General features: G+C 39.6%; 2 protein-coding genes across 4 annotated transcripts in view; one reads left to right on the forward strand and one right to left on the reverse strand.

Annotated features, from left to right (window-relative positions):
* Nucleotides 1–2,352, forward strand: part of UHRF2 (ubiquitin like with PHD and ring finger domains 2) — an 82,339-nt gene extending 79,987 nt beyond the window's left edge. For all 3 annotated transcript variants that reach the window (XM_004949077.5, XM_003643002.6, XM_040656582.2), the window contains 2 exons: nt 258–356; nt 1,218–2,352. In XM_004949077.5, coding sequence (XP_004949134.1) covers nt 258–356; nt 1,218–1,364 — 246 coding nt within the window. In that variant the 3' untranslated portion in view covers nt 1,365–2,352. The remainder of the gene's footprint in view (nt 1–257; nt 357–1,217) is intronic.
* A 2,419-nt stretch (nt 2,353–4,771) lies between these two features.
* The window catches only part of GLDC (glycine decarboxylase), a 38,021-nt gene continuing 17,327 nt past the window's right edge, over nt 4,772–25,465 (reverse strand). Inside the window, exons 7-25 of the mRNA NM_204322.3 lie at nt 25,099–25,295; nt 24,003–24,099; nt 22,941–23,046; nt 21,773–21,912; nt 20,986–21,066; nt 20,359–20,456; nt 19,715–19,799; nt 19,073–19,114; nt 17,992–18,134; nt 17,758–17,833; nt 13,971–14,096; nt 12,947–13,096; nt 12,375–12,487; nt 11,574–11,715; nt 10,899–11,010; nt 9,540–9,635; nt 7,246–7,418; nt 6,425–6,505; nt 4,772–5,402 (exon numbers count right to left, since the gene is read on the reverse strand). Coding sequence (NP_989653.3) covers nt 5,259–5,402; nt 6,425–6,505; nt 7,246–7,418; nt 9,540–9,635; nt 10,899–11,010; nt 11,574–11,715; nt 12,375–12,487; nt 12,947–13,096; nt 13,971–14,096; nt 17,758–17,833; nt 17,992–18,134; nt 19,073–19,114; nt 19,715–19,799; nt 20,359–20,456; nt 20,986–21,066; nt 21,773–21,912; nt 22,941–23,046; nt 24,003–24,099; nt 25,099–25,295 — 2,202 coding nt within the window. The 3' untranslated portion in view covers nt 4,772–5,258. The remainder of the gene's footprint in view (nt 5,403–6,424; nt 6,506–7,245; nt 7,419–9,539; nt 9,636–10,898; nt 11,011–11,573; nt 11,716–12,374; nt 12,488–12,946; nt 13,097–13,970; nt 14,097–17,757; nt 17,834–17,991; nt 18,135–19,072; nt 19,115–19,714; nt 19,800–20,358; nt 20,457–20,985; nt 21,067–21,772; nt 21,913–22,940; nt 23,047–24,002; nt 24,100–25,098; nt 25,296–25,465) is intronic.

Below are 25,465 nucleotides of genomic sequence, written 5' to 3' on the forward strand. Positions count from 1 at the left end.
AGTTAATCCATGCATTTCACACATTTTCAGAGGCAAATCAATTTTATCATTTCCTCAGCTTAGATCTGAGAGTTGAATTTCACACAAAAATTCATAAGCAGTTTAAATGTATATAGCAATTACCAAAGTTGGGCAATGTAGTTTTATATATAACATGTATAGTTAAAGTAAAAATACTTTTTGTTTGTGGGTTTTTTTTTTTTTTTTGGCATGCCTTTTAATAGTTTGGTTTTTTTTATTCCTTTGCCCTACATTAGAATTTTCTGAAGAAACTGGAACAATCCTTTATGTGTGTCTGCTGCCAGGAGCTGGTTTACCAGCCAGTGACAACAGAGTGCCTCCACAACGTCTGTAAAGTAAGAATAAGCTTGGTTGTGCTCTGGGCTGTCTTCTTGGCTCTGAGACTCCAGACACTGGAGCCAAAATGTGTTTTAGAAAGACGATAATTATTGCCTAGCATTCTGAGCAGCAACTTGCTGCATGTTTGCCTTCAGTGATTGCTGTGTAATCTTAATTTTATGTAATAAAGAGTGAAGTGCGCTTAGTATAAACCCAGACACAACGAGTTGGGTTTAGCATTTCTGTCATTCCATTGTGATCAGAGGAGGTATGTTAGGAGTTTTTTTGGCCAAGGAGTCAGATGTTGATAGAGTAGCAGTAAAGGAACTTTTTGTAGTTAAGGAATTAAAGACAGATCCTAAAGATGCTTAACATTTTAACCAAGAGTTGTTTAAAGGATGCAGAGTAAATACCAGAAAATTATTTGGGCTAATTAGAAACTACTGTATCACTCTGAATATGTTCTTAAGGCATAACTGAGCCTTATCAGATGAGGTGGATGGAGGTTGTCTTAAGCACTACAACCTGTATATACATTCACCTTCAGCTTGATGGGAATGTGTCCAGTAGAGTTGCTGTCTGACAAGGATGCTAGGAAACAGCTGCAGTTGTGGCCCTGATTCACAGGAAGACATGAATGGGAATGTCAGCAGTGTTGTCTTCTAATCCTTCCCATGCTCCCTGTTTCAAAGTTCTTCTCTTAGATCACTTTAGTCACATAGGCAAGGTACCAAGGGGCTTGGTAATTACTTCATCCTTTTTCTGGAAGTACGGAAAATTGTGTCTTTGGTTTATAGTAACTCCTTATTTTTTGCTGAGGAAGCTGTCAGTATAAAAGAAAGATCCCACAATTCACTCCTCTTCTTTGTCTGTCCTAGAGCTGTTTACAGCGCTCCTTCAGAGCTGAGGTCTTCACCTGCCCTGCCTGCCGCTATGACCTGGGGAAGAGCTACACCATGGTTCCTAACAAGATACTGCAGACCCTGTTGGACCAGTTCTTCCCTGGTTACAGCAAAGGACGATGATGTGCTCAGATCCTTCTGAACTCCTCCCAGTGACTTTATAGACAGTTAAGGAGAATAAACGTGGGAAATTCAGCAGTGGACCAGCCAGCTTGATGGGACTCAATATGTTGTCACATTTTGAAGCAGCTCACCCTCTTCCCCTCATAGCCATCTTTTTGGTGTAGTGCGATCTCTTAATTCTCAGCTGTCTTTTAACATCAAGGGTAGTTTGGGCCAGTTAATGAATAGTTTTTAAAGAAAAAAATGAAAAGCTTCAGCTCCCACTGGTCTAGCTGATGCTTGATTTATGATTTGTTTTTTTGTAACTACCTCAGGACAGAGGAAAATAAATTATGGGGATGACAAAAAGTTAGTGAATTTTTAGCTACACACTGCCTCCTGAATAATAGTTGTGCCTGGTCCGTGTGGTTTGATTTACAAAAAAAAAAAAAGAAAAAAAAGAAAGAAAAAGAAAGAAAAAAAACAAAACCAAAACAAAACCCCACAAAAACAGCAAAAAACAGAAACAGCACTTAAGCCAGCTGGATTAAAGAACAGCAAATTATGTGGTGTGCATAATCCTTTTTTGTCTTTTTCTTCCATTATGCTGTATTTTTTTGCAAGAACAGGCTGATTTTTAGTCTATTTTTGTGAGCTTCATTGTGCTTTTCTTGTATCTTATGCAAGTTGACTACTAATGACTAATGAGAACAATATGAATGCATTGTTGCTGCATTAGTGTAAAGTGATCTGTGTTTTTTGCACTTAAAGAGGGTATTCAAGACACTCTAGTTGTGTAAAAAATATTTCATATAAAGAACTGCCACTTCTGTATTAGTTAAACTGTATGCTTTTAGTAGGTCTTGTATCAGTGGCAATACATCTACACAGCATTGAAGGCAGTGCTAGCTTGGAGAGGGTTCAAATCGCTTCATATTGTGATCTGAAATTTTATATACAATATATCCCCCAAAATATACCTTATTAAATATTTTATGATTCAGAAAAATTGCTAATTTTGTTTTCACTATTATCCTCTTATGTAAATTATATTTTTATAGCAGATTTTTTTTTCCAGATTACTACATCCTTTCTTTAGGTGGGTGGCTTTTTTTTTCTAGGCTTTATATTCCTTTCATTTATTAGTGATAAAAAAAATGTTACGAAAAGAACAACCCAACATCTATGCTCTTGTACAGCAGCAGCTGTCAGAGGGTTGCTGTGGTTTCTGCTGAGCATCGGTCTGAAGGAAGGCTGGTGCTGGGTTGCACTCCACGTGCTTCTCTGCCCACAGCCTGGTGCAGTTGGGTACTGCCCTCTGGTCATCCATAACCAACCACTGGCTCAGATGTTGGTGCTGTTTGGCTTTTTTCATGGCCAAAAGTCAGTTTAACAACCTACTCACGTCATTCAAATGAACTTCTCTCTCTCCTTACCCTCCCCCCCTTTCTCCTCAGGAATCCAGTAGCATCCCAAACTTTGGTAGTATCTGTCATAATCTAACAAAAATCAAGTGCATAGGTGCAGATGAACAGTTTGGCTTTTTCTGTGCTTATTAGAATGAGGATCTTTGTTCCGTAGGTGAATTAGTATTAAGCATACGCTTTATAAGACCTGTAAACAGTATTCTATCCTGTTGAACTTCTGTGTTTTACAAAGTGGTAGCTCAGCATTTTATGGGGAAACAGATGTAATCCAACCTCTGTAATGATGGTATGCATTTTTGCAGTAAGCAGAGATGCTTTTTTTTTTCCTGAGAGAAAGCTTTTAAAACTGTGCATAGGAACACATGGTTTTTAATTCATGCCCCAGCCTGACATGAATGTTGGTAGCATTTTTAGTATTTATTATATGTGAATGGTTATTTCTAGGTGAGTAGTTCAGATTTATGTTTCCAAGGCTGATCTTATAAAAACTTATTTTTAATGCAGAACAATTAGTAAATCTTGTCTTCTAGGAAATGTGGTTATTTCTGACTTCTGTTAATTACTTCACTGTGATTGAGTTCACTGCTAATTTACCATCAGCTGCAGATTTGTCAGTTTAAAGACAACAGTGGGGATTTCATCACTTGATACAAATGTGTAAAAATTTTTTTTAACTCTCTCTACAGTAATAGACACAGTTAGCAGACACCATCAGGCACCATCAAAGTGTCTTTACCAAAAATTAGTAGTTTGGGAAGGCTTTGTGGAGTTAGCTTGGTAGGTCAGAATGCCTGTCCCTTCCTCACACTGCAAGTGGTGCTTATAGCAGTGTTTTGGTGTTTCATATCTTTTTCTCTCTCCCCCTGCCCCCGTGCTACATCAGTAGCCTGAAAAAATGCCTCTTTTGATAGTAGATTCTACATTAGAAAATTCTAATATTCTCTCCCTATGTAGATGTTTTGGGACGTATGTGCAGATCAACCTAGCCCAACCTTCCTTTAGTGGAAGCCACTCCTATCATCTGTCATTCAGTTTTTTCTATTTAACTAATTCCACATGGAAGTCCTAAGGTAAGTAATGTAAAGGTTGCAAAGCCAAAACTGAAGAGACCCAGAAGTGCATTACTTGAGCTGCTGCTGTAAGCACTATCCTTGTTTGTGTCCCTTCAGAGACCCCCTGTCATGTCTGCGTGCACACCTTCATGAAGAGGTTGTGTAGTTCCTGGTTGTAAGATGCCATGCTTTCTTGTGTGTTTCCTACTTCCTGATTCACCAAATCCTGCTTCACATGGCCATATGAGGCTGTCACTGCTCAGAGCCCACTTGTGTTAAACACAACTCAACCTGCACAGACCAGCACCCACATTGCTCCAAATGCACTTCTTTAGTGTCAACTGCACTGTCAGTGTAACTAGAGAGCTAGGTTTTATAGAAACATTACTTGGAACAGATTAGAAAATTAACTTCTTTAACTTTTGTGTTCTCACTACTTAATTGAATATGGCATTATGTGTACCAGAAGGACACTGGTCTCAGAGTGCACCATCAGTAGTCTTGGATGGCTAGAGCTTGAGTTTTGAATAATGTTTACACAAGGTGTAGGCTTACAAAGCAAAGCAAGCTGAGTACACCAAAACCAATATCCAGAACAAGATATTTGAGAAATGATGTAAAGAGAATGCTTTGTCAGACAAGATTTAACTCAGACTAAGCACTTCACAATATACTAGAGAAGTAGTCTCATGCTTTCTCTGGAAAAAGAGAGGGTTAGATGGAACTACAAGGAAAAATGGATGAGATACAGAAAAAAAGTAAGTTTGTTACCACTCATGTAAAACTAATCATTAAAAAATTACAGATTTATCTCAATCTCTGCCAGCATTTTGCTTAATGTAGAATCTGTTACTGCTGTGGCAATTCTGACAAATCAGAACTTCAGTCTCAGAAGCCTCAGTTCCATACAAAAGCAGCTTAAAAGTTAAAATTCAAAAGATCATGATACTTAAATTCTGACCAACTTTATTAGAATACTAACATTGGTAGATAAAAAACGGCACGAAATATTAACATTAGCAATGCTACCAGTAGTACGTGAAGTAAATTAAAACAATCTACTTCATCTGTTTTTACAAAATATAAACAATTAGTCCTGCAGTTAATCTTTATTACTACAGCTTTACACATCTGCACCTTCTCTAATTTCTGTAGCTGTATTTTGTATGCCACATCACAAACTGGGAGTCAACTGTTAAAGCTTTAGCACAAAGCAGACAAAATGCTGAATCAAGGCAACTTCAACATCAGCTGCTGTGGAACAAACACGTTTTGTTCACACCTACAATACTGATTGTATTTACATTTTGACTGAGCGGTGATTCAATTAACGAATGTGGTGATTATCCAAAATATACACAGTATATAAATCCCCTATCAGGTCTGGGAGGAAAAGGCCATCCTGATGGACTTAGAAACTCGAGCTGGAAGCAGTGTTATGAAGATGCTCTCTTCTGCTCAGAGAAGGGAGATTCATAGGCTTCCATTGGTGGGCAGGTACAAACCAGATGTTGGTCTCCGTATATGTCATCAATGCGAGCAATCGTGGGCCAAAACTTGCTTTCAGGCTTCACAAAAGGCTAAATGCAGAAATAAAATAAAAAAAAAGACATCATTTTAATTGTTGTGCTAAGCAACTGTGTACATAACAGACACCTGAAGTTTCAAGAACAACCAGTGTTGAAGAGTGAAGTCAAACCTCCAGTGCATTTCCAATCCCATGAAGTCAACAGGTATGTATAACAGAAGTGGCAGTTAGCTAAAGGAAGATTTAGATTTTCCAAAAAGTGCATCTCTGTCCTCCAACCCAAGCTTGCAAAGAAGCAGTCACGGAATAAACAAAAACTGTGATCCCTTGAATAACTGGCTAACAGACAGAAACCAAAGAAAAGTGAAAGAGACTATCAAGACCTGCACTTTTCAATGCAGTAATAATTTATATTAAAAAAATAAGAATAAAGTGGCAGACTTCCTAAATGCAGTTAAATTATTCTTCTTTGAAACAGTACATGGCAATAACGTAGGTGTAAAGTAGGTGCGGTTCAGTTTCAGGTGAGAGAAGTTACATGCATTTAGTTACCTGATAAGGTTGTGGAAGAAGCAATTTTGCACAGTGCTCTCAAGAAATCAGATACATTGCACCCCACTCTGTCTGTCCTCTGTAGCTGGCTCACATTGGTGTTGCCTGCCCCATGCTGTCTTTCCATCTCAACAAACCCTCCTCTAAGTTCCTCATAGCAAAGCACTGAACATTAAATGTGGTCTCTGTTTTTGGAAGTTCTGGTGCAGTATGCCCAAATTGAAAGGACTGGAGCTGTAACTCACTTCCCACCAAGAATAACCAATATCCAAGTGCTGACATTAGAAATCCAAGTTCACGTTTCCTTCATGTGTAGAAATTTTTTTTAAAGACCTTTTTCCTTGTCTTGAAAAATAAAACTTACAGAACTGCTGTACAGCTCACACAAACTGTGTAATGGTAAAAATGGCTTTGAAGTGTTTATTCCTACCAGACTAGTTCTGCTGCAACAGACCAGAAAACCACAGAACAGAAAGCAAATTCATATATTACCACATCACTAACATTCCATCGTTTACTCACCAGTGGGAATGCTGCCACTTCCCGGGAATAAGGGCGATCCCACTTTGAAGAAGTGACACAGTTTAGAGTATGTGGTGACATCTGCAAGCAGAAAGGCGCGTACGACATGAGATTACTGGATTCAATTGAACGTATCCGTGTGAATCCTTCTTAAGATTCACATTATTACATAAAAACAATTCAGATTACTGTCTGATATCTCCTTGAGATACAATATATCTCAGGGAAAAATAAAAATTAAAAAAAAAAAAAAAAAAAAAAGTGGATCTAGAACAGGAAGCCAGCCAGTACCTGGATTCATTCCATTTTGCCCAACAACATCACCCAAGGTGTGAATGTGCTTCCAGCTTTTCACTACATTCCCTCAGCATTTAAAGATTCAGTGCAGCCTCACAACAGTTAACCAGAACTTGAGCCTGTAGCAGTATTGTGCCATAGTTGCTTAAGTAATTCATCTGGTCTTCATTTTACTGTTAGTTTTAAGGTCATTTCACTTCCTTTCTTAAATCAAATAAGTAAGCACCACTCCTTCACTAATTTAAGATGGTCCCCAAAACTAGAGATCATATGCTTCCTTCAGTAGTTTTCTCTACCGTGTCTGCACAGTTTGAGCTTTTACTTTAACAAGTCAGAATTCCAGGTTTTGAGAACTTTCAAGTTTTCTAAAGAATTCCAAGACGTTAATGTGCCACCCCATGCTACTTCACTGCCAGACAGCTATTTTCTGGAGTACTGAAAGACCAGAAAATGGGCTCAAATAGGCTCAAGTAAGTCTCAAGAGTTAAGCTGGAGCTGGTAACTTGCTCTACCTGCCATCTTACCTTCAGAGGGTTAACCTGGGGGTCCATCCTGCCTTCCTCTATGTCAGCAATTTCCTGTCGAATACTGATCATTGCATCACAAAACCTGTCTAGCTCTCCTTTGTCTTCAGACTCAGTTGGTTCAATCATGAGAGTCCCTGCCACTGGCCAGGACATGGTTGGAGCATGAAAACCTGAAAACAGAATCAGTCACTGACAACAGGTCATGAGCCAATACATGCACCAGCTAGCAATGGATTCAAAATTCAGCCCTTTCTATAATCTTTACAGGAGTGAACACATGGATTGGTAGTGTACAGACCGACTTTCAAGTATCTTAGTTCTTCTAAATCAAAAGACAATTTCACTGTGATATTTACAAAAGGGTTTAAAGTTATACACTGATAATGAAATGATCTTAAAATCTGCGCTTTTTGCTCTGTTAGTTTTTAGCTCAACACATTATTTCGTTAATATTATTTCACATATTATTTCAATAGTAACATAGAATGCTTTGGGTTGGAATGGACCTTTAAGGTCATCTAGTTCCAACCCCCCTGCTATAGGCAGGTACACCTCCCACTAGACTGGGTTGCTCAAAGCCCCATCCAGCCTGGCCTTGGGTGCTTCCATGGAGGGGTCATTCACAGCCTCTCTGTGCAACCTGCTCCAGCGTCTCACCATTCTCACAGTAAATAGTTTCTTCCTGGTATCTAGTCTAAATCTACCCATGTCCAGTTCAAAACCATTTCCTCTCATCCTGTCCCTACATGCCCTACAAAGTCCCTCCCCAGCTTCAGGTACTGAAAGGCCACTACAAAGTCTCCTCAGAACCTTCTCTTCGCCAGGCTGAAGAGCCCCAGTCTTGTAGCGGAGGTGTTCCAGCCTCCAAACTAACTTCATGTGGTTGGCATGGGCCCACCTCTCACATCTCTCCATGTTCCTCTGGATAGCATCCTTTCCCTCTGGCGTGTCAACTGCACTACTCAGCTTGGTGGTGTCTGCAAACTTGCTGACAACTCGATCCCACAGTCCATGTCCACTACAAAGATATTAAATAACACTGGTCCCAGCACTGATCCCTGAGGAACACCACTCGTCACCGGTCTCCACTTGGACATTGAGTCACTGACTACAACACTCTGAGTGCAACCATCCAGCCAATTCCTTATCCAGTGAGTGGTCCATCCACCAAATCCATTTTTCTCCAATTTGGCGACTAGGATGTTGTGCAGGACAGTGTCCAACACTTTACACAAGTCCAGGTAGATGGCATCAGTAGCAATTCCTTTATCCACTGACATTGTAACCTCACTATAAAAGGCCACCAGGTTTGTCAGGCATGACTTGCCCTTGGTGAAGCCTCATCTTTATTTTCCATGTGCCTTAGCAGGGCCCTCAGGAATAACTGCTCCATGATTTTGCCAGGCACAGAGGTGACACTGACTGGCCTGTAGAATAGTAGGTTCATTAGAGTTGGAAGGGATCATTAAAGGTCATGTAGTGCAACTCCCCTGCAATGAACACGGACACCCACAGCTAGATCAGATTGCTCACGGCCTGACCCAGTCTGGCCTTCAAAATCTCCAGGGATGGGGCAGCAAACATCTCTGGGCAGCCTGTTCCAATGCTTCACCACTCTCACTGTAAAAGACTTTTTCCTTATATCCAACCTAAACCTACCCTCTGAATGCCTGAAACCATTTCCCCTTGTTCTGTCACCACAGACCCTCCTAAAAAGTCTGTCCCCTTCTTTCCTGTAGCTCCCCTTTAGATACTGAAAGGCTGCTATCAGTTCACCTCAGAGCCTTCTCTTCTCCAGACTGAACAGACCCGCTATTCAGGTTTATTTTCACTCCCTGCTGCACACTTCAGTGTTTGGTCCCTACACCCTCCTATCAAATGTCAATGCAAGATGAATACAGATTTGTGCTGTAGGAGATGAAGAAAAAAATAGAAGGTTGTTTGTTATCATTTCTTACCTGTACTGCTGCTAAACACAGCCTTTAGGCTGCAGATCACATTCTTCAGACCAAGTGTACCAAAAACAACCTTGGAGTGCCCAACCAGTCATGTAATTGCAAGTTTGGAGGGCAGTTGACAAAGGTGGGGAAGTAGCAGCAGATTCTTTAGTTGTTATTACAACTTCATGGATGCAAAAGCTCTCTAAGCTCTTAATGAGCATGTGGAAAAATTATGAGATGATCAAGTCAGATGCATCATCCATAAGCATAAGACTAGAATGTTCTGGGAATCCTTTAGAATAGTCAGTGAATTTCTCATTTAGGCTGCTATTTAAAAGATATTTGACTAACCATAATCCTGAAGTCGCTTCGCAAGATCCACAGCTTCAATGTTTGCTGTTTTTTTGAAAGGTCTCGTATCTAAAATGAATTCATGGGCTACGTAACCTGTAAGGAAAACAATGTGCACTGTGTTTACTTGTTGGGAGAATAATGCAATCTATTGAGCAGTCTATCCTCACTGGTTTTGTGTAGAACATGATAAAAAGACAAATTAAAAAATATCTGCTTTGTCAAAATCTCTACCCAGAGAAATTACCAGGTAAGAGCTACACAACCCAGTATTTGAACACTGGTCCTCCAAGACCCACATGAGTTTAAGAGGCCTGATTTCCCGAGATGTGTAGGAGAGGGCAGTCAATGTAGCTCATATCATTTGTAAGCTCTGTGAAAAATAAATGGATTTGTCTGTAGCCCAACATCATTTGGGTCACAGACTTTTTCAAATTAGCCACATACAAGAGAATTCATTTCATGTTACATCAGAGAGAAGTTCAAATCTGTTATTATAGAGAGGCTAAAGACCAAAATTATCCAAAGCCATGATTCTGAAGAACTCTATTCCATTTCTTTAGTGAATCCTTCAAAATTTGAAGATTTTATTTACTTCTGTGAGGAAATTATATATTCTCCTAAGATGCAACCTGAAGCTTTAGTCAGTGTGTACTCTTAAATTCAATAAACATATTTTGAACTACATACATTCTGTACTCAAGCTTTCTCTGGTGCCATTTGGCTTTAACAAGCAAAAGTGCATTTTACGATAGTTATGATGGTCTACTGTAACAGACAGGTAATTGCGTCCTGTCTTATTCCCTACTCTTACAGGACAGGAGAGTTGTATCAGGGAACTGGAATGTAGCTGAAGTGTTTCTCGTTGTCAAGGAGATTCTCATCCTCCTTGTAAAACAGAATAAGGAAACGAAATGAGGATATATATATACTTTTTCCTCAGAGGATTGTGTGTAAGGGAAAGTTTAAGTCCAAAAATTGAATTCTTACATTGTTATGAGGGATGTAGAGAGGTTGGAGGCCTGACATCGTTGCTTCCTCTTTTGCTCCTGTGTCATTAATTTACTATTAGACTTCAAGGACAACAGTTTGATTTTCCAAGGTTTACTCCATCTTCTGCCACCGTTTCATCTAACTACAGAAAAGGTATTTTTACTTCTGCCTCAAGCTATCTCTGTTCCATTGTGGTACCTCCACAGAAGCTGTAGCAAGCTATTCCTCTTCTTGTGTACGGCACCAGGAGAAGACTGAGATTCAGCTGCCACATAGCATTAGGTAAGAGCCACACTGCAAGCCAACTTTTACACGAAACATTTTGAAAAGAAATTTGTAGAAGAAATCAAATTGCCCACTACTTGCCTCTTACTCCTCTGAAAAGGATTTTGTAGTGCTTCTCTAGCCTCTTTGCCATGTAGTTTGCATTTAATATAGCGATCTCAGAAGCATGTTTAAGACCTTTTGCTCCCATTGTCTGAAAGAGGAACAAGATGAAGAAACAGATCTAAAAACATTCTCAAACAAGATAAGCATGTTCTTATCCTGACAAACATGACAGAGTGGGAACTCATGTGGCTCATTTACAGCAGCACAATGCTACTGCAGGTTTCCACACTGGACTCATAGGAAAGCACAAGGGAGACATGGCTTTTTAGAATGCTCATTGCCTAAGAGTTTGTGTGGAAAGTAAACAGGTGAACAACCCAACTCCAGAAATGGAGCAGCTTTGAAATGAAGAGAGCAGATTTGGTGAATTTCACCAAGTGGCTTCTATCTGCCTATGCTGCTGACACTGCCTGCATCTCCAGGCAAAGAGCACCCACAGTGCTGCCTGAAAAGTGGCCTCTGCTGCCTGAACAGTCACTGTTTTGTTGTCATATCACAGATGAAACTGTGCATTAACAAAGCTCAGAGCCAAATGAATACAGATGCAAACTTATTTCTCTGGTAAGGCACTGCCAGAGGGAAGGGCTGGAATTACTTTGCTGAAAGAAAAACAGACCTTCAGTGGATACTCCTTAAAAAAAGTCTACACACCTTGATATACACCCAGGAAATGGGCAATATGGCACTGGAACCCCAAGGTGCAGCACTGACAGTACCCAAAGGACAAGCATCCTTATCCGTCTGAATTTTGATGACAGGATGGGTGGGCAAGTAGGGAGCCAAATGTTTCTTCCTAAAACAAAATGATTGACTTTAGAACTTAAATATGTGCAGCTGTGTTACCATTTCTGAGCATTTTCAGCAGTAGATTCTCTTCACTCTCCTTCTAAATACAGTCCACTAGTAGGTCTGGCCAATGTCGTCTTCAGCAGAAAATGTAGTAGCCTAACTGGTGGCAATGGAGGATGGCACTCAATTTATAGGCCATCACAAGATACTCATGCAGCTATCCAAATAAAAATGATATTTCAGTGGAGTAAGATATGTATTTTTTAACAATAAAATTAGTCTGTAGGATAGAATCAAGATTTTCATCCATCATTTCAGTGGACTGTATACAGTATTAGTCCTCAAAGCCCACAAATCAGCTCTGTATTTATTCAAAAACCAGACTGCTGAGCAGGGTCTGCCATACATACTAAGGGCCAACATGCAATCAGGGCTTGCAAATACATGTGAGCCTCATCATTCAGCAAATCAACACATGATTCTATAATACGATTATGTGGGAGAAGGACTAAAGATTACAAACAGCAATATGGTTCTCACATGAATGACTCTATACTTAAGGGAACTGTCAATCAGGATTCATTAAGGGATTTTGTTTGTTTGCTTTCTGGATTTATTTTCCTTAAAATAAATTTCTTAAAAAAAACCTTAAGATATACTTACACTCCAATTGGTCCCATTCCAGGTCCTCCTCCTCCATGGGGAATGCAAAAGGTTTTGTGAAGGTTTAAATGAGAGACATCAGAGCCATAATCTCCAGGACGACACAGACCCACCTGTAAAGTGAATACTTATATGTGAACCGAGCTCCTGGCAATGAAAGACTTGTTACTGCCCTCAAGAAAAACTGCAAGAGATGTTACACATTTTCCCATTTTCCTTTAACATGATGCATCAGAAACAAGTACTGATGCAAACGCTGTGAGTTCTTTGCTTTAGGAATTCTCATTCATGTTTAAAGAATGCCTCTAAAAAAGATCAGGCAGGCTAAGTTATTTTCATTGAACAATTCATAGGTCTTATAACATATATCAGAGCAAACTTACATAAACAAAAGCTATACCAGCTATACTGTAGGTAACTCCTTTCACTATTCAAGGAATCCTCACCGCCTCCCCTGAGCCCTCCACCATCTCGTAATGATGTTATAGTTTGAACTGAATACTGCCACGATATGTTTTTTCCAGAGAAACTACAAGCTCAGTTGTACTGTATCTGCTTAGGAGATCGCATACCTGTGCATTCATATTTGCTCCATCCAGGTAAACCTGGCCTCCATGTTTGTGAATCAGATCACACACATCTCCGATCTCCTCTTCAAACACACCATTGGTGGAAGGGTAGGTGATCATGATGGCTGCCAAGTTCTCTTTGTGCTTGTCCACCTGGAGGCAGGGAGGGAGACAGAAGAAAAGGTCAGTAAGGCTCACAAAGCTCCTTCAAGACATGACCTCTATGAAAGCGCTCAGCTAATGTCATCAGGTGTTCTAAGCATGGGAAGTGAGACGATCAGCAGGTAGCCTAAGTCACTTACAGTAAGCAAAAAAATACAGGCTCTCATATTCACCAACACCTATGCAGAAAGAGTCTTTTCTTGACAGGTCATAATTTTAAATTGCAGAAGCGTGGTATGAGAAGACAAAAAGCAGACACTTCTGAGACATTTAAAGAAACCAGGTGAAACACTTTCTCTTCAAGGTAACATCATCCACAGGTTACACCCTTGCTTTCAGCAGCATACATCTATTACTACCATAAAAAGCTGCTCAAATACGTATTTTTAGAAATGTGTCCTGCTAATCCCTTGGGTTCCCAGGATTCACCTGCAGCAAATCTACTCAAGAAAGTGAAAAAAAGTTGCCTAGCAACACCCTCCCCAGCAGAGGTGCTCTTGAATTTAACCAAGCAAAGGCTACAGTGCAGTCTGAAATGTCTCAGCCTCACAAACAAGCTCCTTTCATTTCAAATACTAAACGCAGATGGAAAAGTTTTGCTGTAAAAGAGCCCACTGTGTGGAAAGACTCACTCAGCCACTCCTGCACAAAAGATGCTCAAATTAAAAGAAATCTCACAAGTCACGTGGCTTGTATCTGAATGAGAAAAAAAAATGAAAGAAATACTTATTCTTTTCAAGTACATATTCACTATTCTCTGCCCTATTTTCTCTCAAAGGAATATTCACTTCGGCTGCCAAAACTATTACCTGTTGAGGAGAAGGAGTGTTCCTGCCTTGAACATTAAGGCTGATTAAATACTCACCATTGCTTTTAAATGGGAGATATCAATGCTCCCATTTTTATCCACTTCAATTGGCTGAATCTTCATTCCTGCCATTTGTGCACTTGCTGGATTTGTACCATGAGCAGATCTAGGAATAAGGCAAACCTTGGAAGGAAAAAGAAGCAGGATCTATAGTAAGGCAAGTCTTTAAGTATGCAAGTCTTTAAGTATGATGGTTCATATTCAGCACCAAATCATTGTCACAGTTTTTAAAAGGGAGACAAAGGAAATGTTTACCAGTAAACTGCTACTTGCATCAAAGGTTGCAACTTAGTTTTTTCTTTCTTTTTTTTTTTCTTTTTTCACTCTGGGGCTGAATATAGAGACTTGACAGGAAAAACTACCTAATTCCAACCTTCTAAATCCCAACTGACTTAAGCATTTCCTTCTCTATACTATTGCCATTTTTTTAATTATAGCTAAGAAGTTTCAGGCAGTTACTTACAGCCTCTGTACAGTTCATGTAAAAAAAAAAAAGAAAGAGAGAGAGAGAGAGAGAGAAGGAAGGGTTTTTACGTATATAAATACTGGCTTTTATCAGTGACAATTAGGAAAACAGAGATCTGGAGTTCCCAGACACTTATCAGGAACTCCATCCATTCTAAGTCAATAGATACACCTCTTTTTTAAGAAGCTCTTTGCTTCTATTAAGTGGCCGTATTAAAATATTTGTCTATTACGATTCTCTTGAGAGGCTTAATTTAACAAAGTTGATTAAGTTACTCAAAATTAGATGTATTAAATAACTAACAGCAAGGCTGTTGGTTGGGTTTTTTGTTTGTTTGAATGATTTTATGAAGAATTGCATCGTGACCTCTCCCTCATGCTCCGTGGAGATGCTAAGACAAATGCTGATTACTTCAAAAGCTATTTCAAGCCACTAAGCACTCAGTCTCAGCAGATGGATATTCACTCTTTTTGCATTGAAATAAGTGTTCTACTGTGCAGCTGTGCTGAGAGAAATACAAAGATCCTGGCTCCACTGGTGACACATCCACTGTGACACATCCATGGTAATTTTAAATGGTAATGCTAAGTGAGTTTAGATTGCTACCCAGTCCTTCTGGGTTGCATCTGCAGCTGCTGGATTCAGAAGTTATTGATTAGACTTTTGTTGTGAGCTGTAATTTAATGTAAGGTTGTTGGTCTCTTTTCCAGAAGAGGGCACCAGATCCAAATCTGAGGATGACTGCAAGAAGCTTGATCAGCTGCTTCAGTTTACTTTCCTAAATTGCAGAACAAACAAATAAGAAAGCAAAACAATAGAAAACAAACAAAGAAAAAACCCAACTAATCTCTTAGCACACACTATGTACATTTTGTAAAAGAAGCTAGTGAGAACACCTCTACTTTCTATAAGATGGCCAATGTATGGAAAGAAATGGGTGTGAAATGAAACACATCTGAACTTGATTTTTACAAGGACAGACACTAATTCATAGAAAGTAGGGATGCTATAGTGTCATGTATTAAACACTGTAGTAGTAGTGATGTCTGATGGCAGTGACTTTAAACTTAAGCTCTTCAGACCTTCTTCTCTTGCCTTTTCATGCACCTAGAACAGAGATCAGGCTGCCTACCAGAAACAAGTCCTGCCATACAATCTTTCCCTTTTCACTACTGCTTTAAATTTCTAATGTCTGTATCCGTCTTTCTTTGCACTGCATACACAGTAGCTTTCCAAAGTGAAACAGAGAAAACAGAGCCATCACTTTGTTACAGGTACTTATGTCATTTAATGACCAAAAAGGTGATTTCAAAATAGCACAGTTAAACAAAAGTATCACCACATAGAAAGGCTGAATAAATGCCGCAGTCAACAGCAGTACCTGTGCACTAAATCTCTATGTATTCTCTCTTTAAAATAGAGTTAGAATTAAAAAATCTATTAAACACGGTGCCTAGCGAGAACTGGTTCGTCTTTGGGGTTAACTACAGCTACATCACCACTCAGCTTTACAAGAATTCTTTTTTATAAGGCTGCAATGGTATAGCTGAGAAGTGATTCCTTGAGGTCAAAGTTTCAGGTAGATAGTACTGAAGAGAATACAAATTAAGACTTCTGACTCTAGCATTACAAACTGAAGATTATAATTGAAAACTGTTTTCCATCACTCATCCACAACCTTGTGGAGCTTGAGAAGAAAGGCTATCTTCACATATTTTATAGAAATTTATTTGAAGCAGTTTAAATACCCAAGAACTGGATGAGCCTAGATGCAGGTGATTCCTGTTAATGGGTCCTTACCTCAAATGTGATGCTGTCAGACACCATGGCCTGCCTACCCTGTTGCTCTGACAGGACTACATGGAGGCTGGATAGGCACAAAACAGTACAAGCTGCTGGGAGCTGGGACCACAAGCCCACTCAGGCATACAGTACCAAGTTATCAGAGGTGCCAGCAGCACCAGGCACAAGCCCAAATCCTCCCATCCCCTGACACTTAGGATTCAACATTCTTGGGGCACATTTCTCTGTCACCTCAACAAGTTCTTCACTCTTACACCAGCACCAAAACAGGTTCCACGCACACAGTAACAAGCCAATGATGTTAAATAATAAAATCAAACGTCTGATGTAAGGATGTACAAAAAACTCAAGAGCTCATGCAAGAAAGCTGGACAGATCAACAGCTGAGGAGAAAAGCGAGGTGTAATCCTCGTCTCCACAAGGTAGCTCACACAGAACAGGAACAGCATCATTCCAGGGACATATGTCAGCCCAGACACATGGCCATTGCTTTTATCAGAATGTTCCTAGTCACAGCAAAATAAAGTGATAAGCAGCATAGCAAACTGCAGGGTCTGAAAGCAGCCATTAGAAAGCCCTGAGCTCGGATACACAATAAAGCAACAAGCTCTGTGACCAGCATAGGGAGCCTTCCAATAAACAGATTGGCATGCTCAGATCAAAACTGTAATTACCTTTGCTCCACGTTGGACACCAAAAAGGACAGCGGTGGGTTGGCCTGGCCAACAGTCAAACACCCACACAGCTGCTCACTCACTCCCCTCTCCCGTGGGACAAGGAGAAAATAGAGGTAAGGTGAGAAGATTCACGGACTGAGATAATGATAATTTAAATAGGGAAAACAAAAGCCAAACCAAGAAGTGGAATTCCTTCACTACTTCCCATCAGCAGGCATGTGTTTAGCCACCTCCTGGAAAGCAGGGCCTCAGCATGTTTAATGGTTATTTGGGAAAATAAATTCCATAACCATGAACTTGCTCCTTTCATCCTTCTTCTCCTGAGCTTTGATTGCTGAGTACAACATCACGTGGCACAGAATACCTCTATGGTGAGTTCAGTCAGCTGTTCTGGCTGTGTCACCTCCCAGCTTCTTGCCCACCCAGCCTACCCACTTGAGGAAGGGGTGCAGGGCAGAGTGGGAAAGAGGAGCCTTGACACTCTGCATGCAGTAGACAAAACGCTGGTGTTACCATCAGTGCTTTGCCAGCTATGTATGCAGAGCACAGCACCATATGGCCTGCTGTGAACAAAGCTAACCCCATCCCAGACAGACTCAGTACAGATCCAAACCATTTGATAAAACCTTTCCTCACTCCCACTGCTTATGTAGTGAAGTCATACTTTTAATACAGTACACATGATCTGTGAGGAAAGCAGTGAATAACAAAAGGCTTGTCACAGACAAGGACACAGAAGCTAGTTTCTCCTGTCTTGGGTGAGCCCTAACTTCCAAACCAACTCTCCTGTCTCCACTTTCCACACCCAGTCCCTCCCCAGGCAAGAGTTGACACTTACACTTCTATGACGTTCTCCTTTTGCATTTAAATAAGCTTTGATTGCAGCCAAACCTGCATACTCTCCTTGGGCTCCACTGCAAGAGGAACACAAAGGCTTTTAAGAAAGAACATGAATCAGAATGGACTACCACTCTACAGAAACTTCCTGCCAGTTTTGTCTTGCACATTTTCCTCACAAGTAAGTTTTTGGAGTCCATGTGAAGGACCAAATGTTTAGAAAAAAAATTCCTACCTGTTTGGTTGGAAGGAGATTTTGTCATAGCCAGTAATCTCACATAGGTCCTTCTCTAAATCCTTGAAAAGCTGCTGATACCCCTGAGCTTGATCCAAGGGCACAAAAGGGTGGATATTGGCAAATTCCTTCCATGAAATCGGCTTAAACAAACAAATAGACAAAATCCGCAAGTGCTGTGACAAAAAATTCTGAAGACAACTCTGTTTTGTTGTTAAGTTCTCTAAAGGAGATAAGCTGCTCTTGCTCAAATAAAGACCAAATACTTCTTGCATGTCAATGTAAGTTCCCAACCTCTGCAAATAATGATTCTCAAAAACATTTTTTAACATTTGGAAGATGTTTAAAACCCTCAGTTTCTCCTTTTTGGTTACTTGTGCTTATATGCAGCTGTGAGATCACAGAGCAAAAAGAGAGGACTCAAGGAACAGTGCCTAACAATCTGCTTCACAAACTTTTGTTGATTTCCATGTTAATATAAAAGACAAAAAGAAATGAAGGGACAAGGTACAGAAATGACTGATAGGAAGGGGACAAAAGAAACCTAGCAAGCAAGTAGCAACAAGGAGAGAGTGCAAAAAATCAAAGAGCATCCAGTACCCAATGCTGGCTAAGCTGATACCAGCTGTAAAGAAATGGAGATAGATGGAGACTCCAACTCCTCACCCGAGGACAAGGAGTACTCCCCTAAGGAGCAGCAAATTGTCAAAAGGCAAGAATTGGGTTTTACTGTAAGATTTGTGAAACAGCTAGAAGTTAGGTACAGCAACACCATGTTAGGGAACACAAATGTAACACCTAATTCCAAATATATACCTATATATTACATATATTACAAATACATATTTTTTTTTCCCAAATGAAGCCTTCAAAGCCACTTTTCTGCTTTTGCTGCACTCCCTCTGAACTTCTTGAATCTTTTTTCACAGTAAAAGACAGACTTGATCCCATTAGCTTATTCTGAAACCACCTCCCTCATATGGAGACCCAGACCAACGCCACTCTGTACTTCTCATGTGTCTACATTGACACTGGCTGCATAATGTGGGTTGCAGGTTAAGACACTACTATTTCAACTTACCGCAAGTTCAGCTGAACTATTGAGCTTCATTGTACAGGACCCCTAAAAATAGAAAACCATTTGTCAGTATATATTAAGAGAGCTGCTCTGAAAGTTATGCTTCCTATTTATTACGTTGGCTTACGTCAAAGGCAGATGGTTGTATGGCAGTCAAGGTTGAAACTTCCCACCAACATCCTGGGACATGCTTTTGCTGTGTGACAGATGGCAGCAGAGGGGCAGTCTGACAGAATGGTGTCTGACATGGAAGTGCAGATGAAGTGAAGGTGTGTCACTGACTTCCTCAGGTGGAAAGATTACACCCACTGACATTCACTGACACTTGCTGAACACTTCTGGAGACGAACAGTGGATGTGAGGTGGTGGGTGGTGCGTTTCAGCAGTGGCAACAGCAACAGTGTGTTACCTCCACTGATGCAGACTTTCACAAGCACAGCATGCAGGATCTTATTCATCACTGGCGTAAGTGAATAGCTAGTGGTTGCGCCTACATTGAAAACTAGTATTTCGTAAATTTACTCTACCAACTAGTGTTATTGTGCTCTTTGTTGTAATTTTCACGGAAATAAATAGGAGGCATTACTTTCAGAATGATCTATGTATGCATGAAACTTTTTCTTTCTCTTGTTGGCAAATACCCACCAAAGGAATCATGCTGTGAACGAGAGAAATATCTTTGTTTTCTAACCTCTTCATGTACCGCACGATATTTGTCTCGGAGTGATAGCTGGAGGACACAAAACATGGTATAAAGGCAAGTAAGACAAGCTCTACTACCAGGCTAATCTGTACCCTAGCAAAAGAAACACCATTTAAAAATAATAATAATAATTTTTAAAAATTAATAAAAAAATAAGACTATGCTGGTGTAAGAGTAGCCCACCCCTTAATTTTCAGTTTTTATTAGATACTTATTTCAAATCATTAATTTATGCTTCCTAGGAATAACGTGGATGAAAAGAAGCTGTAATCAGTAGCTCAGAAATGCTATCATCGAATGTTGACTGCAAGAGTTCAAGAAAGTCTGCCAATATTAGGTCTCAAACAATAGCTTGTACAGTGCAGCAGGCTAATGGAAACATACAATCTAGCTGTGACCATGAGTACTGCTTTGCTCAATATTTAAAAGTTGTCTAAAAAATGCTACTAAACAGATTATTTCAGAGTAACAAGTGACCGTGACTACAGATGCAAAATTATCCTTGATGGACCTCCCAGTACAACTTTCGAAGGACAATACTATCTGTTTCCATTTAAAAATTCAGATTTACAGCAATTTCACAAACCTGTTGAAAACCTGATGAGTCAAGAATTTGGAAGTTCTCTTAAATGGGGTGCTAAGGATCCCCTTGGTTTCCTCGCCCATTCCCTCAGCAACTAGTTCCTTTGACACAAAGAAACACCAAGTCAAAGACTTTTAATACATTTCTCATTTCGTTGTCACTTTCTATAAGAACTAGCTTTCATCAGCAGCATACCACGAGCTTTAGTCAGTTCTCCAGCTAAAAACACTTTCTTAGCATATGTACCCATTTTTATCTAGCTTATCAACAATACTACAGTAAAACTGGCACAGAAGTCTCAGCGGTCCTCTCATTTTGGAAGTATTCCTGCCAGTTACCAATGATATGCAAAAAAATTCCTGTGGAACAGAGATAACTGACCTCTATGCCCTTGCCTCCACAAAGTAAGTAAAGGGTTAACACAGGGTATCTAGATTGACCAAAAGAACTAAGCATGGTAACCACTTGAATACATAATTGTTGCTCTTGCTGCAAGACAAGATCTGAAATTGTCAGTATTTAATAAACAGATGCCATAAAGATAACCACTATATCAAAACACAGTTTTGTCTTTCGCTGCATTTCTGAAACATTCAGATTAATTTAATGCATAATCTGTTGTCCACTTACAGCTGAAGACTCGCAACCAAAAATCCATAGTATGTCATCGAGGTCTTTCTCATTTACAGTTTCATCAAGTGATACTCCAAGCTATGGGCAAAATAACACTCATTACTCAAAGCTGCCATTTCCGGGGGCACACTGCATTTGTTCTGGCCAAGAAAAATATATTGCAGACACACATGGCAAAACAAACAAACAAAAATTTCTACACCTAACAATATGCAAATGTCACATTGTTTTATGTAACAGATACACAAATTTTAATATATAATTTTCTGATTGCCATCTTTCCCCTTCTAAGCCATCCACACTGTATAGATCACAAGCTGCAAAATTTGTGACTTCAGTTCTAACATTTCTAAAGTGAACTGGAAAATCTCCCATTTTGATAGAGCGCTGCCTCTCCAATCTCATTTTAAAGAACAAGATTTTTCAAAGTCCTTAGGGCCTACCAAAATGTGGGCTATACTTTCATCTGTCTTTAAATAGTGCCAAAGGACCTGAAATTTGCAGGTCATTGTGAATTTCACGGTTTAGAGTCTCTCCACACAGCCCTTAGTGGCATATTTAAAATGAAATAATTAGAAAACCTATTAAAATAAGCATAAAATGAAAAGGCAGTACTTATTTCTGGAAGTTCGGCACATTCTTTGTATTATCTTTATAATTGACTGATATATCTGGCCAAATTACAAGAAGCCTTTAAAAATGTCTTTCTTTTTAACACATTATGATAGAAACAATGCAAAAAAAGTCATGGAATAAAATTTCTGAAAGGTCTAGGGTTGCTTACTCTGCCATCACTGTAAATCCGAACATTTATCTTCCTAAGAGCTGCCCTGTCCAAAACCTCTTTGACTGAGCATCCGCATGTGACCGTCAAGGTATCGAAGAACAGATCATGATGCAGTTTATGACCAGCTCGTCTGAGACCTATAAAACATGGTAAGTTAATGCTATTATCTGCTCTACTGCTTGCTTACACAGCAATACTACATCAGACTTGCAAGTAAATGCTGCTATACAATAGAGACATTCCTCTTGCGTACAGAGCAGTGAAATCACCAGCTTTAATAGTGAAACATCACTGTGCATGAAATGCATCTGTATCAGATTCAGATCTAGTTAGTAATGCAGACTGATCTTATGGAAGATCTTTCTGACAAATCTGACAGATTTGTAAATACATACTGCAGAAGAGTAGGTATACAAATTAAATAAGAACAAAACTGCAAGACTGGAAAGCAAAATTTTCCTACATTAATGGGTGTTAGCTGCCATGGAGTTTGCTATCATAAAGTTTAGATGCTTAGTGCTTTTCAAAAGCAGCAAGTGGTCTTCCAGGCAAACAAAGCAGCAGTCCCTCCCCAGCTCACAGCATTCCATCTTTGCACAGCTCATCCTGACAGCAATGACAGTCACATCAGTTAAAAGAAGTTCCACACCATACAGTCCAGCTTCTGTCATTATTTACTACTTCAAATGCTGTGCTTTCAGACAGCTATTAAGCTTTGGGACTTCACTGTTTTATTGGGTATGACACTCCATGTAAGTGAACTGAAATGTTCCCATTACTTTAATCCCATTTATTATCTATTTGTGCTACATTATTAGCATATTTCTGGGTGTGAACCAGAATGGTCCAAAAAAGCAAAGCAAAGGTCTTGCAGTTGGAAAACAGCATTTGAATCTTATCAGCTAGAGACTTGCTATGAGGATTTCTGATGGTTTCCCAAGGAAATTGAATACCTGTAAGCTCACTTTGCATTTGTATCTAATTCTTGGATTTCATTAACAGAAGAAAACAAAAAAATTAGCCATTAATTTTCTATAAACACACTCCTTTATCTGAGAGAGCTAAACGACACCAGCTGGCAAAACAAACAAGCAAACCACAAGAGTTTCCTATTTAAGAAGGTTTAAGGACTTAAGAATGGCTTCTGCAGTCATTAAATATTCACCTTCCGCCAGGATTAAAGTAGCATTGTGAACCCGTCTTGCAATATCCTTTAATCCATCAGACCCATGGTAGACACCATACATGGCTGCCATATTAGCCAGGAGAGCCTAAGATCCAAATACAGTTTAGCATGTTATTATTCGCAAGTATTACTTCACATTATTTTATTGGGAAGTTTCCTTAGTACCCAGGAGAACACATGTCCCCAGCTGATGTTATACTTTTATTGTAGTTGCCCATAAATTAAAAGGTGGGAGAAAAAAGTGTATTTATGGAACTGTAGGTACTGACTATGAGCATAATGTCCTTTGAAATTTAACTGCCAGTTAACATGAATCAGAATTCAATTACTGCAACAAAGAAGGCTGAAGAATCGTAAGCAAAACTAGACTTGTAAGAAATGTGATGTACAGTACTGCTATAAAATGTTTATGGAATATCCCATGAATGCTGATTAATTGGCTCTTTTAACAATAACAATTCCTCTATAAAATAAAGCACAGCATTAAGAGCGTGAACAATGTATCAGTCGGAACAGTAAAGCTTATAAACTTGTCTAGAGCAAAGTCTGCAGAAGCTAAACAGAACTATTTACAGTAATTACAAATTTTATCATAATATTTTACTGTAAAGAGAGTTTTAGGGCAGTGTAGTATTTTTGCATCAAATCCCATGTTCAAATTGTCAATCTGCAGTCATGTCTAAGTAGTCTTTGAATTTCAGAACAGAATTTAAGCTTTGAATTTTGCAAGTTTCGGATGATCAGAATTTATTAAGAAAATCTGTCTCATTTGTAATAAACACAGCATTATCCAGCAGAGCAGAGGGACACGTGGGTTCATTCAGAGCTCAAGTCGTTTTAAAAAGAAATAGATACTATTAACCTCTCTTTCAAGCATGGCCCCATTTTTCCAAAGGACTTGAAACATATACACAAGGGAGTATATTTCAGCGTTCTTCCTTTTTCAAGTAAAAAGTCTCAGAAGGAAAGCTAAATCATAATACTATGGTGTTAGGACTTCAGCATTACGGTTACATTACAGAAGCAGAGCAGATGAGTCACCTGTGCAGTGCAGATGTTGCTGGTAGCTTTATCCCTCCTGATGTGCTGCTCTCGGGTTTGTAAAGCCAGTCGGTAAACCTCCTTTCCATTTGCATCTCTAAGACACACAGGAAAATACTGTTTCTGTTACTTTAAAATGACAGCAAGTTAAGAGACCAAGCTCTATGCATGCTAACCTTGACTGTCCTCTAAGCACAGAGGGGACATCAGAGAGGGACTATGGTTTCTTGATTTGTACTTGCATCATGTCTGGCAAGTCTGCCCAGCCAGGAACGGTGCATAGAAAGTGTTCTGCCAAAATCTGGCACCCTCCTTAAGGTACCACAAGGTGTCCCTGCTTTAACAATTTTAACTGAATGTAGCCTGGGACTTGCTTTGAACAGTGATAATAAGGCAACTTTTCTTATGTTCAGCAATAGCATACAGAGTTTGTACATAAAAATAACCTGCACAACAAAGCTGTATGGAGCAACTAAAAGGACTATGTTCAATCCATCCTGTAAAAGGTCCTTTCCCAGAATGTTGAGACTTGGAGAACTAAGAGCCAGTCCTGCATCCTTTTACAAACACTTTCACAACTGCCTCAAAAGGAGAAGAACGAACTCTACACATATATAGAAATCTGTATATGTGGAATCATGGAATCTTTAGAGTTGGAAGGGACCTTTAAAGGTCATCCAGTCTAACTCTCCTGCAATGCACAGGGACATACGTATATATCTACATATGTGGGGTTTTGAATGGCCAGACTAATTCCTCAAATCACTTTATTTCCTACTTACTCAAATTAAGTTTTTGATGACTTAGTGTAAGACAAAGAGGTATTACAGTACAAACAGGCAGAATAAATCAGCTTGCAAATCCTCATACCATCATAATTAATCATCTCTGCCATGTAGGTTATTTCTTCATCCCACATGCTTTAAGTTCACTTCCTAAAAACTGAAGCTAACCTTCAGTCTCCTGGTTTTCAAGAAATAAAGATGTTTGGTACAATGATAAGGTCAGATGTTATTTGTAAAGTCTGGGCAAAATGGTCAGAAGATGTTTCATTTGGGTTTTCCCTCAAGAGATGAAAGGTGAGGGGAGCCTTTACCTTGTAACGCCTACCATCCTGCCCGGCATCATTCTCACTAGGTTTTCCTTGACAGCAAAGAATGCTGCGTGGGGTCCTCCATAGCAAAGTGGCACGCCAAATCTTTGGGAGCTGCCCAGGACAACATCTACTCCAAACTCCCCAGGAGGCTTCAGAATACAGAGAGCCAGAAGATCAGTAGCGCAGCAGGCAAGAGTCTGAGGAGGGAAGTGCACAAAGCAGTCAGCCTCTCTTCTGAAGGAACGCTGCTTGCATGGGAGCTAGGCTCTAACACCTTCTAACAGTTTCTTTTCACTTGCACAGTGCTGAAGTGCAAATGGTAACCTTCACACAGTATCTCACGTAACACTTTGCACAGACACCACGG

Source organism: Gallus gallus, chromosome Z (genome assembly GCF_016699485.2).
Source record: "Gallus gallus isolate bGalGal1 chromosome Z, bGalGal1.mat.broiler.GRCg7b, whole genome shotgun sequence".
In the NCBI taxonomy this organism is placed as follows: domain Eukaryota; kingdom Metazoa; phylum Chordata; class Aves; order Galliformes; family Phasianidae; genus Gallus; species Gallus gallus.